Raw genomic sequence first — 13,745 nt, 5'->3', positions numbered from 1 at the left:
CAACTACTTTACCCCTCACTCACTCTGTTTCAGCCACTTACTTCCTTGCTGTTCCTAGATCTTGCCAGAAGGCAATTTCCTGTTTCTCCTTAGTTGTTTCCTCTGCTTGGAAATCTCTTCTGTTGAGATTCCCACACGGCTAGCAACTTCAAATCTTTGTTCAAATCTCACCTTCTCAATGAAAACTGCCCTGACCTGAGCTAGATCTCAGACACAGGCACCTGACCCCACTCATCTACGTGGTCTCCCAGGAGGCTCGGCCTCTTAACTAGTTCTTCCTTGGCCTCTGAAAAAACCCTCCTGGCTGAGTGCCTTCTCTGGCCCCATATTAGGTTCTGAGAAAAGGAACCATTCTAATGTTATAGGGCTCAAATCAATTGTTCCAGATCCCAAGGCTTGTAAACAATTGAGACTGAAACCATGCATGCTAGAAGCCTGTGCTGTCCCACTGTGCTGCTTGCTGGAGGGCTCCATGCCCTTGTCCTGCCCAACACAGGCCATTATTCTACCCCTAGCAACGAGCCCAATTCCATGTCTAATCAGGGAGTAGAATGATGAAAAGCAGTTAGTTGAGGATTTGGGATTGTTGGTTTTTGTGGATTTTTTTTTTTTTTTAATTATCAAGTCATTTTATTATGTCCATCAGTCAAAATTGGAAAAAAATGGCCGGGCGCAGTGGCTCACGTCTGTAATCCCAGCACTCGGGGAGGCCGAGGTGGGCAGATCACGAGGTCAGGAGATCAAGACCATCCTGGCTAATACGGTGAAACTCCGTCTCTACTACACAAAATACAAAAAATTAGCCGGGCGTGGTGGCAGGCGCCTGTAGTCCCAGCTATTTGGGAGGCTGAGGCAGGAGAATGGCGTGAACCTGAGAGGCAGAGCTAACAGTGAGCCGAGATCACTCCACTGCACTCTAGCCTGGGCAACAGAGCAAGACTCCATCTCAAAAAAAAGGAAAAAACCGCAAAGGATTCTTAATATATTTCATGTTTTCATCTGTGGATGTTAATTACAGAATAGCTGACAGCAGAAACGCATTTTAGGTTAGAATCTTTCTCTGAGTCTCACTGGGCTCCTGCGTGATTATTTGCAACCCTTCTGTCCCTTCTTCCAGGCCTCCCCTTTATCCCACCCCACCCCATCTCACCTCTGCTCCCTCTTAATTGTTCATTGAGAGAAAGCAAGAACACCAACCAACTGATGATGTTCTTTCTGTATTTAGTGTTACTTGCCAGTAAGTAGTCATTTTTGTGAGCTGGGAGACATTCTCCACCATGGATAATTACCAGGGAGTTCGAGTTATTCTGCCTGGGTTCAAATACCCCCTCTGCCACCGATGCTGTGGGAATGATTTGGCCTCTTTAAGGTATTGAAAATTACTGTTCCTTCTTTATAGGGGGCTGTAGGATGGAGTGAGCGAATTCGATTAAAGACCAGAGCCAGCCTCTGGCATAGAGGAAGTGAGCACTCAGAGTACAGTAGCTGTTGCTACTGATATTTCACAGGCTCTGATGCAGAGAAGCTTGTCCCCAGTGCTCCATCCACAAAGGGAGCAAGTTACTCCCCATTCATGACTCAAAACACCCTGAAGGAAGATTATGTTCATTGGTTCTACAGTAAATTTCCACCTTATGAAATGACTTCGGATGTTTGTTAATACTGGTAAGCTTTCCGACTTCCCTGTGAGAGGAGTGTTGGCATTCTCTTTAGCCCCAAATACTTACTTTAAAGAAAACCACTCTTATGTTACAAAAATACAACAGCAGTTCTAAATAAAAGTTATTCCGACTTCAATCTTTATCTATAACCTCATTTCCAGTGAGTTCTATAAACTTTCTTTCTGATTCTAAGGAAACTGTAGCTTCCTGCCACTTCCTCTATTAATACAGTTGTAGTAACATCTCCTCACTGTCTATTCAACTACATGATCAAAATAGGAAAACAGACTTCCTAAAAGTTGAACTTAAGTTAGACATTAACTCTGAATATCTGGTTCATGATTGTATTTTTTGTTATTAATTCTTTAAAATTAATTCAAGAATCTTAATTAGGCAAAGCTTCAGAATAATGACAAAGACTATTTTCTCCTTTTATTAAACATTGCAAGGCAACTGCTTTACCATTTATATTCATTTTCACTTTCTAGGAATACAAATAAATATTTAGAGAATTTCACACACACAAAAATCATCAATCAGAAAGAGGACTTAGCAGACTATTAGAAATCTGTAAAAAAAAAAAAAAAAAAAAAAAGTTGTTTTAAGTGTATATAAGTTACTATGTATCTGTGTACACAGTAACTTTCTCCTTTCCAGTCTTCCTATTTGTATTCAAATATTCAAATAACAGCATACCAGATCGCTGCCCACAGTGTGATTTTCTGCAGTACTTTTCCTGGATGCAAAATGTTTGACCCTGCAAAGACAAGGTGACTCAGCACATTCAAATTGCAGAGCTCAGGTTTAGATGATAGATACATTGCAAGAACTGCTGAGAAGATATTAGGAGAGGATTTTTGTTAAGGTTTGAAAAGTCAAAGAATTTAAATGTATGCCCCTCTATCCCTACCCCCACCCTGCCCCAAAAAGAAAAGTATGGACTGGAGAAATGAGAAATAAGATTGCGGTAAAAACAATTTTATCTGATTGCTAAAAAGATTGTTGTACTTAACTACATTAGCATTTAAATGGCCCCAGTAGGACATGGAGGAAATACCTACACGCTAATGCAAAAAAGGTAGGGAAGCTGGTCAAGTTTGCACCTTTTTTGTCCCATTGTTTAAATGGAGCCAGTTTTTTCCCCAGGCTGGATAAACAGACTGCAATGAAGGTGAAACAGACATTGAGAAAGCTAATGTTACTTACAAAAAAGCAAACAAACTAAATTTTGTTAAATTACAAAGACTCTAAAGTTGAGAAATTGAGAATGTTAAGCACTATCTGCTTTTCTACTGGTGTGTTTGGGAACTAGTGATTCCCAAACCTTGCAGACTATCAAAACCACAGGGGAGGTTTTCATAAATATAGACTGACAGTTCCCTTCCTGTCCCCATTCTGATTCAGTGGGTTTGGGGTAGAGCCCAGGAGTCTATAAAACACTCATCCACGTGATTCCGACACACAGGTTAGGCTGGGATCAGACACAGCTGATGAAATGCAAAGGTGAGGCAAAACAAACCGGGAGTCACATCTTTCCCAGCCTAACTGTAAAATGCATGGGTAAAAAATCAAAGGGTACTTTAACATTTAGGAGGATGTCTCTTCATATGTTAAAACTGACAAATAAGGCCAGGCGCGTGGCTCACGCCTGTAATCCCAGCACTTCGGGAGGCCGAGGTGGGTGGATAACTTGAAGTCAGGAGTTCAAGACCAGCCTTACCAACATGGTGAACACCTGTCTCTACTAAAAATACAAAACTTAGCCGAGCATGATGGCGAGTGCCTGTAATCCCAGCTACTGAAGAGGCTGAGGAGGGAGAATCACTTAAACCCGGGAGGCAGAGGTTGCAGTGAGCACCACTTCACTCCAGCCTGGGTGAAAGAGTGAGACTCTGTATCAAAAAAAAAAAAAAAAAACTTGACAAATATTAGTCGTATTTTTAATTGTCTTACCTTTTAAAATTCCCAATGATATCCTAACTTTTAAAAGTTATTTTAGAACATGACCTTGCCTTCTAGTTCCTGTTTATAGTGATGGGCTACACATCTTTGTGCCTGAAACAAAGACTTCTTTGCCAGACTCTGTGCCTGCTAATTTCCTTCAATTCATTCACAAAATCTTCACTGCAACTCCTGTAAGTAACGACTATTATCCCCATTTTACAGATGAAGAAGTGTGGTTATGAGAATTGTTCTAGTGATAAAGCTGAGACTTAAACAGAGTCCTAATACTCATGCTAGGTTGTCCATTGTTATAAAGAGCTGGGTTTGTTGGTTGGTTGGTTATTTGGAGAAACTAACACATGACATTTGGATATGTTCAAAAGAATCTCAGGCCTGGCATAATCTTCATACATTCAGCAAACAACGAGTTAGGCATCGTGTCAGGTGTGGGCAAATACAAGGACCCCCTACAGCTCTCTACCCTGAAAGTACCTTCCCGACCCCTCTACAGGGTAGCACACAGACAAAGAGGAATCACCTCCACGAGCTTCTTCTGGACTTTGCTCAATTAACTGTCCCATTGTCTTCAGGGACACATGCGTAGCTGTCTGAACTGAAACATTTCCACTGCTGATTCAGAAATGTGTTCATCCTAATTATGGGCACAGAATGCTCTGAGGAACACAGGTGGGAGGGGCTGTCTGGGGCCCTCTGGATGCCTCCACAGAGAATATGGCTTATGAGCTGAAGGTTGAAGGATGAAAAATATGTCACAAAGCAAAGTAAAAGGGCCCAGGGCAGAATGTACTAGGCCTGCCATGTCCAGCAGGGGACCCTGGGGCTGAAGTAAGGCCAGAGGTAGGAGCAACAGGGGGAATAGGGCAGGTGGGGAGGTGGGGTGTAGGCTGGGAAAAGACCCAGAAGGGGATTTTATGCTGTGTAAGGAGTCTAGAATTCAAAAGATGCAAAAGGGAACCAATAATGGGTGTGTGTGTGTGTGTGTGTGTGTGTGTGTGTGTGTGTGTGTGTTTTGGCTAAAGAAGGAACAAAGATATCTGTAACTGGTTGTGATCAATTAGTTGTAAACACTGTTGCACTTGACCAGCCCCAGCAGTGGTTTTTATGCAGAGGAGTCATAGGACCAGATTGGTATTTTAGTAATGCTTGTGCCAGGGTAGAGAATGGGTTGCACAGAAGGCACAGGGTTTGACGGATCAGATCAAAAGCTGTTGCAACAATCAAGGTTGGATCCAGTCCAGACTAATGGTGTGATCCTGCCATTAAAAAAAAGGACCTCACTGGAGAAATCTCTGAGGTTCGGGTCATGAGCTTTGGAGTCAGGTGGGCTGAATGCTGGTTCTCAACCTCTTCTTAGCCATGTCCTTAATGTCATCAAAACCTCACCTTGCTTATTGTAGATGAGATGAAATCTGCTGTCTGGGTCATTTTGCAAATGAAATTGGGGTTCATGCTCATCTGCACAAGGTTCTCACTCCATCAGTGGTGATAGCATTGATGGTGATGATGATGATAATGATGATGATAATGATGATGACAATGACAGACAACACTTTAGTGACTGACTGGCTTTAGGCTGAGGGTAAGTGATAGAAGAGTACAGGATACCTCCAAGGTTTCTAATCGGGTGAATGAAGGCACACATTGTCAACCAGGTTGGGGGCACAGAAAGAGGACCTGGTTTTGGAGAAAAAAAAAAAAAAAGCAGCGCATTTGTTTTGAACATGTTGTGCTATGGATACCTACCAGAATTTGTTTTATGAACAGTTAGTTGGAAATACAGATTGAAAGAGGAGTCAGGGCCAGGCATGGTGGCTCACACCTGTAATCCCAGGACTTTGGGAGGCTAAGGCGAGCGAATCACGAAGTCAGGAGTTCGAGACCAGCCTGGCTAACACATGGTAAAACCCTGTCTCTACTAAAAATACAAAAAAATAGTGGGCATAGTGGCAGGTGCCTGTAATCTCAGCTACTCGGGAGGCTGAGGCAGCAGAATTGCTTGAACCCAGCAGGCAGAGGTTGCAGTGAGCCGAGATCGCACCACTGTACTCCAGCCCGGGCGACAGAGTGAGACTCCGTCTCAAAAAAATACAAAAAAAAAAAAAAAAAAAGGAAAAGAAAGGAAAGAAAGAGGAGTCAGGGCTAGAAGTACAAATTTATGAGCCATTTGGGATCATGTTTGAAGCTGTGGGAATGAAGTTTCAGGGAACACTAATACATATGGCATACTGAGAAGAAACCAGAGGAGCAACTATTTTGCTCAAAATGAAAGCTCTGATTCAGGATTGTCAGAAACAGAGAGCCATTAAACAAATGTACATTGAGAGCAAACTACATGCCAGGCACTGCCCTGGAGCTGGAAACTGGAACATACAAGTCAACCCATGGAAAGCTCACATTGTCACAGAGGACACAACCCTATAATAAACCTGGTACCCCAAAAGAGGGAAACCACCACGAGGGAAGTAGGCAGGGTGCAGGCAGAGTGTGGAGATGGTAAGTGCCTGAGGGAGGCCCAGGCTAAGCTACAGGGGCCAGGTAAGGCCTCCCTAGGAGAGGACATTTGAGCTGAGACCTGAGACTAGGAGAGCATTAACTGAGGACTTATTAAGTACAAGGCTCTGTTCTAAGCATTTTAAGTACATTATCCTATTTAATCCTTACAACAACCCAATGATGTAGGTGCTGTTATTATCCTCATACTAAAAATAAGGAAACTTAACCACAGAAATGTTAAGTAACTTCCCCCACACAGCTAGCAAGCTGGCAGAGAAGACCCTGACTCAGACAGTCTAGCTTCAGACAGCCCATGCTCTTCCCCACTGCACAAACTGCTTCTCACTGTCTGTGATAAATGCTCCTATTAATAGAAAATGAGTTCAAGAAGGAAAATGCGATCAACAGTGATCACAGTGGTTCACAGCACAAAGGCTTCATCTAGAAATAATTGCAAGTGCTTGGCCTTTGCTATGTTACTAGTTAAAGCATGGACGCTTCATAGAGAATTGGTCAGTAGCCCCAGATTCAAGTGTCAGTTTCACTATTCTTTCATTCCGTAACCTGGGGACAGACAAGCAATGACCTCTACGAACCTTCATTCTTTTCACCAGTAAGATAGGTCTAACACACAACTCCAAAATTACCGTGAAGATAAAGAGATAAAATCCACATACATGACAATCTCTAGCAGACAATGTTATCTTCAGGAGCTGGCTGATGCTGGGGAAAGGTTCCTAGTACAGATAGCACACCATGACGTCTTCATAAAAAGCTGAAGCTCAGAGCAGGTGTGGCACTGAAAACAGGACACTTTAGGTGACAGCCTACAGACTGCTATTCTGAGAAAAGATCTTCAAGGGGTGGAAAAAATCACTTTTAGAACTCCAACTGGTCTTATCAATTTTTAAGGAAAATTAAATTTGTCATATTTGCCACTGTGAAAATCAGCTCAAATATACAACAGGAAAGCTTATTTCACTGAAACTCAGTTCGTTCCAAAGTGACTCAATCAAAAAAGATAGGCTTCTTCTGTGTTCTACCTTTTCTCCCCCTACTTTCCTCATACCAGACAATAAAGTATTGTCCCTTGTGAGGTAGAAACAAAATAGCAACATGAAAACAAATTCTAATAGCTCATGGGAAGAACAGACATCAAGATCGTCCCAGCTACTCGGAGGCTGAGGCAGGAGAATGGCATAAACCCGGGAGGCGGAGCTTGCAGTGAGCCGAGATCGCGCCACTGCACTCCAGCCTGGGTGACACAGCGAGACTCCGTCTCAAAAAAAAAAAAAAAAAAAAAAAAAAAAGATCCCAAAGTTCTATGTTAAATGCCTTAAGAGGAACCACCACTGTGCAATGGTGGTCCAGAAAGAGCGCGCTCAGCCAGCTGGATCAGGAATGATTATGAAGAAAGGATTTGATCACGGCTTTACAGGGCTTTAAAGGGCAAACTACGGTTTCCTGCAGTAGCTTTGGAAGACAGCATCCACAAGGCCCTGAGAGGCATGGCTTTGCCTGCCTTTGTCTCCTACAGCATCCACCACTCTCTTAGCCCCGACTGCCAGCCACAAGGGCAGCTCTGTTCCTCTCAGGATCCTTCGAGGCCACCCCTACATGCAGGCATCTGCACTTGCTCAGGATCAGAAATACTTCTGGTCTGTGAATGAGCTTCACACTGCTGGTCTCAAGGGGAATATAACCTTCTCTGTAAAGCCTTCACTGAGCACCTGCCCCTCTAAAGTTCCCACCTGGACATGCCCCATAACCACCCCCATCACTCCTCCACACAAACTCATTAACATTCTATTTTACTTTCTTTATAGTACTTATAAAGTACTATGGAAAATTATCGTGTTCAATTTTTTTACTGGATTATTTTCTGCCCATCTCCATCCTCTACTAAAAATTAAGTCACAGAAGTGCCTAGATATTGTCTTTCTTTTTCACCCTTATATTCCCAGCACCTGGCAGGAAGTAAAGAGCTCAATAAATATGTATTGAATCAATACAGGAATGCAGAAGAGCATGATCAAGTTGCAGAGGCAGAAAAATAAAAGCTGAGTTTGAGAAAGTGGTAAGTTGTATGTTCTGGTCCAGCTGGGCACAGATGGATGAGGTGGGACAGGTTGCTTGCAGAGAACTTGATGCAGTTTGGACTGAGTAGATAGCGGGAGAGCTTCTGAGAGTGTTTGATCAGGCAAGGCCTTGAGCAGTGCTGTCGTTAGAGAGGATTAGGCCAGCAACTATGAATAGGATGAACTGAAATTAAGCTAGAAAGCCCAGAGAAAACCATTTGTTACCCCTAAAATTGGCAAAGATTAAGAAGTCTGACAAATGTTGGAAAGTATCTGCGGAAACAGTTTTCCAACAGTTGAAAATCAATTTGGTAATATCTCTTAAAAGTTAAATTGTGCATATTCAAAATGTAGCAATCCTGCATCTAGGAATCAAGACTAAGAAACTATTGCCTATATATTAGTGAAAAAATTATAAACAATCATATATTCACTAATAAATTGATAAAATGTGGTATTATTTATGCTATGAAATACCAGATAGCAAATAGACGGGCGTGGTGGCTCATACCTGTAATCCCAGCACTTTGGGAGGCCGAGGCGGGCAGATCACCTGTGGTCAGGAGTTTGAGACCAGCCTGGCCAATACAGTGAAACCCTGTCTCTACTAAAAATACAAAAATTAGCCGGGCTTGGTGGTGGGCACCTGTAGTCCCAGCTACTTGGGAGGCTGAGGCAGGAGAATTGCTTGAACCCAGGAGGCAGAAGTTGCAGTGAGCTGAGATTGTACCACTGCACTCCAGCCTGAGTGACAGAGCAAGACACTGTCTCAAAAAAAAAAAAAAAAAAAAATGCTAGACAGCAATTAAAAATAATGAATATGTATAGATGTGTGTGTGTGTGTGTGTGTGTCTGTACAAAAACATGGCTAGACCTTAAAAACAATACTCAGAGAAAGTAAACAAATCATATAACAGTGGGCTGGGCATGGTGGTTCACACTTGTAATCCTAGCACTTTGGGAAGCAGAGGAGGGAGGATCTCTTGAGGCCAGGAGTTTGAGACCAGGCAACATTGTGAGATCCCATCTCTACAAAAAAAAAAAAAAAAAAATTAGCCAGGCATAGTGGCACACATCAGTAGTCCTAGCTACTTCAGAGGCTGGAGCAGGAGGATCACTTGAGCCCAGGAGGTCACGGCTGCAGTGAGCTATGATCATGCACTCCAGCCTGGGTGACAGGGTGAGATCTTATCTCTCTAAAAAAGAAACTATTTATGTATATTTAAATCCATAAAACAATACTACATATTAACTATGGGTACATATAAGTATATATAAAATATTAAAAAGTATACAAACTGAACATGGGCTCTGGGACATGAGGACAGAAGGAGGAAATGGAATTAATATTCAAAGGAACTTGATTTTATCATCAATGTTTTAGTTCATTAAAAAGTTGAATCAGCTATGACCATAATAATAGCAGTTGTTAATTTCGAATGATGGGAATATAGTAGCGTTTACTGGGAATCAGAAGAGAGATGCTAGACACAGATGGAAAAACCAACAGGATTTCAGGACTGGGTGGGTTAGTGGAGGGTATAAAGTTGCCAGAAAGAATGAAGAGTAAAAATCATATTCTCTAGAGGCTAGCCACACCATTAAAAGAACTTAAAAGCAATGAGCTCTACTTTAGAAAGGTTTACCTTATTTTTTTTTTTTTTTTTTTGAGATGGAGTCTCGCTCTGTCACCCAGGCTGGAGTGCAGTGGCTGGATCTCAGCTCACTGCAAGCTCCGCCTCCCGGGTTTACGCCATCCTCCTGCCACAGCCTCCCGAGTAGCTGGGATTACAGGCGCCTGCCACCTCGCCCGGCTAAGTTTTTGTATTTTTAGTAGAGATGGGGTTTCACTGTGTTAGCCAGGATGGTCTCGATCTCCTGACCTCGTGATCCGCCCGTCTCGGCCTCCCAAAGTGCTGGGATTACAGGCTTGAGCCACCGCGCCCGGCCAGGTTTACCTTATTAATGAGACAGCCAAATCACGGTCAGCAAAAAGTCAGAATTCAAAAACCCAAGCGGGCACTGACAAGCTATCCTGCAAAAGTAAGGAACAAAATAGGTGCCTCAATCAATATCCTCAAAAAAAAAATTTTTAAGACTTTTTTAAGGTCCATAGAGTTCACTTTGTGTATTTGGCTTGTTTACAATATATATAGAAACCCAACCACAGTGTCCTATACTCAACAATTGAAAGTGAGGTTACTAAATTTTAATACACATTTCTAGAAAGCCTGGGGGTCTGATTCTGAAAATCAGCCATTCTACTAAGATAACTTGTTAAGAGTTTCCTTTCAGTAAGCAAAATTGACTGACAGAGCAAATAATGATCCAAATTTACACTGTTCAAATTAAAATTTCAAGCATTAACCTCTATTCTGAAATCAAGCTGCCTGTCTCTACATAAAGATTATCAACTTCCAATTATCAGAAGAATGCAGCTTATCTTTATTATGTACCCCCCACAATATTTCATGATATTTACATGTTTGCATAGTACTTTCCTATCCTTTTGTAACATGTTTTGCAACTCCTGAAAAGTCAACAGTCTTAGCTCTTCTCTAAAGGGGGAAACACAAGAGACTGGGTGACTAGTTCAGGGTGACTCACAGGCAGAGTCAATATTGGAACTCGGAATACTGAGCCTGGCATTCCAAGTTCCCAAAACCTTTAGGCTCTTGCTAATCCCAGCAGAATTTTCTTCTTTACAGGGCTGTGCTTCTTTGAGGTCTCTGAGACCAGAATGTTAGTGTCCAAAGCTTTCTCCTTCAAAAGTAGTCAACAGTCAGAAATAAATGTTGGCCTGCAAGTTCAATGTTTTTCTTTTTTTTGAGACAGGGTCTCACTCAGTTGCCCAGGTTGGAGTGAAGTGGCACGATCATGGCTTACTACAGCCTTGACCTCCTGGGCTCAAGCACTCCTCCTGTTTCAGCCTTTCAAATAGTTGGGACCACAGCCACACCCCACCACACTCAGCTAATTTTTAAATTTTTTGTAGAAATGATGGTCTCACTTTGTTGCCCAAGTTGGTCTCAAAATCCTGGGTTCAAGGGATCCTTCCACCTTGGCCTCCCAAAGCGCTGAAATTACAGGTATGAGCCACCACTTCCAGTCCATCTTCACTTTTTAAAAGACATAGCTAAACTGCATTGATACAACCTAACGATCTCCCTAATTAATGTAGCTCCCTAATTAATTAACGATCTCCCTAATTAATGGTAATTGTTTTTTTTAGAGTCCTCTGTTTAAGATTGGGTTAAATTCAAATCAAATGGTACTGTTTAAACTATTTGCTGTTTTTTGTGTTTGTTCGAGTTACTGCTATCTTGGACATGCTGAGCTTCTAACTGCCACAGGGCTAGTTTGCTGGTACTGACCTTATAAAGCCAACAGTTAGTGACTGTGTATATAAGGATTTAAGAGATTATTTTACCAGAATAAGGTTGCTTTGTAGCCATCCGGTGTAAATGGTGTTTCTTTCCATTAACAAATTGAAGCGCTCTTAAGCACCTGAAATTAAATAACAGCTTAAAAAATAAATTAATATACAAAAAATTTAGGTTTACTGACAATATCAGATTATTTCCCATTAAAAAAAAAAAAATCACCCAACTCTTTTTTCTGATGCCTTTCACGTGGGATTTCAAAAAGCTTTTCCAAATATTTTCACTCTCCATAGTTTTCATTCTAATTTTGTAAATTAAAAAAAAAAGAGCCAAATAACTTACCCAAAGTTATGCAGTCAGTTGGTAGTAAAGGCCAAATAAGAGCTCAAATTTAATCTAGTAATTAAGAATCTGACACAGTGTCCTCTTCACTAAGTTGTACTACTGCCTCATTTTATTTCCCTTAAAAAATAATTGTTTGCATATCAATTAAACTGGTCATATTGAAATATAAAAGCAAGCCAGTATTATCAGGAGGTCCTTTCTTAAAGCAACAAAATACAATCACCTTTCTGCTAAAAAAAAAAAAAAAAAAAGCAATAAAAATAATTGTGTACCTTATAAATTTATCTACAAGTTTTAGCCTTCATTATATTCATTAATTAAAAATGTCATAAATCTTCTTTTCCTATTGCTAAGATATTCTTCAACTTGCATACAAAGCACCAAAATGCACATCAGCCACAACACACACAAATTCATCACTCAATCTCGGTCCATTACTCTTGCCAAGGTCAGTATCGAATATTCTTGAAATTTTCACTTGTAGAATGAATAGATGTTTTGTAAGGATTATCTATTCAGGCAGAAAAAAAGGGGGGAGGGGAAGAACACAAGAAACAATTAGCTATTCAACTGGTACTGAGCAAATTCCAAGTACGGAATCCTTTGTTTGTTTTTATCTTGTTTTTGTTTTTCTTACCTACCTTGGGACTCCAGTCCACGAGAAGAAATACATCTTGTGAGATTTTTGTACAGCTTTTCTACAAACCTCTGTAGAGAAGGAAACGTTGTTGTCAGTTTTGGCTTCCTTTTGCAGTCAGGGACTGGGACCCAGAGTTATCTATTTGCATTTCAACACCCTTTTGTTTTCTGTCCCACAAGAGGCTCAACCAGTTCAAAAGCAGGTAAGGCAGTTAGATCACTGTAATAACCGTAGAAAACTCAAAGGAGAAAACTTTTGCAAACAATGTGGTTATTTTAGCAAAAAACTGCTACTTATTTAATCATTCAAGCCTACAGAGCTCAAGCTAGACCATCTTGTTAAAAATTTACCTTAGATTGTTCTTAATTCTCTCTGTGCCCTAGAGAGAGAAGAACGATGGTGAAAAGCAGGGTTAGGGAACAGAGAGGAAGAGAGTTCTGTGTCTGGAATCTCTTCTGAATAAACAAATATCCCTAAAATATCAATATATTCATAGGAATTTACAGGTTACATTATTGCATTTGATTCTGAGAGCAACAGGCTCTGTCATTTAGGCTGAAGGAGCATTCCTATATAGCTCTAACAAAATTAAGAGAAAAGAATGTTTTCTAGGTGGAGAGAGTTGGAGAGGATTGGTAAAGGTGCAGCCATCCCAGTGCCTGAAGCACACTTAGATACAAATGCTGCTGGTGTATAATTCCTGTCACACCCACTCAGATGACTACGTGGTCAAGATTCCAGAAAGTGATCCCCAGGACAGCTTTCTAAGCATTTAATATTCCAAGAGGCATCAGCAGATAAAAATGTGCAGAGTTGCAAATTTTTAATAGAAAAATCCCCCAGGGTCTATGTTGAAGGTCAGTGTTTGGAAAAAGGCTATATTATAATGGGGCTACAGAGTCACAGATTAGAGATAGAAGGGACCATAAGGTTCATTTCCTCAAGGTCCATGGTTACACGGCTGGTTTGTGACAGGCTATGAGCTGTAGGGTAGCTCTCTGGGCTCCCAATCTCACACTCTTGAGCTTTTGGTTACCAAACCTGCTTAGATGAGATCCACAGTGAGGTTATATTGTATAAAATTCTAAGACTTGGCAAGTCAGCCTATAATGAAGATATATATGCATAGACTTCAAAGGACTGACTTTGTCATCACCTACAATAGCTCTGCCGGCAAGAT

The 13,745-nt window shown here is 41.2% G+C and overlaps 1 protein-coding gene across 1 annotated transcript in view; it reads right to left on the bottom strand.

Annotated features, from left to right (window-relative positions):
- LOC112632376 overlaps positions 1-12,675 on the bottom strand; it is a 40,307-nt gene extending 27,632 nt beyond the window's left edge. Inside the window, exons 1-2 of the mRNA XM_025398108.1 lie at positions 12,567-12,675; positions 11,628-11,704 (exon numbers count right to left, since the gene is read on the bottom strand). Coding sequence (XP_025253893.1) covers positions 11,628-11,704; positions 12,567-12,598 — 109 coding nt within the window. The 5' untranslated portion in view covers positions 12,599-12,675. The remainder of the gene's footprint in view (positions 1-11,627; positions 11,705-12,566) is intronic.
- Positions 12,676-13,745: the final 1,070 nt, after the last annotated feature.

The sequence above is a fragment of the Theropithecus gelada genome, chromosome 1 (assembly GCF_003255815.1).
Source record: "Theropithecus gelada isolate Dixy chromosome 1, Tgel_1.0, whole genome shotgun sequence".
Classification (NCBI taxonomy): Eukaryota; Metazoa; Chordata; class Mammalia; order Primates; family Cercopithecidae; genus Theropithecus; species Theropithecus gelada.
The sequence above is the reverse complement of the archived record's forward strand: the minus strand, read 5'-3'. Positions and strand labels throughout refer to the sequence as shown.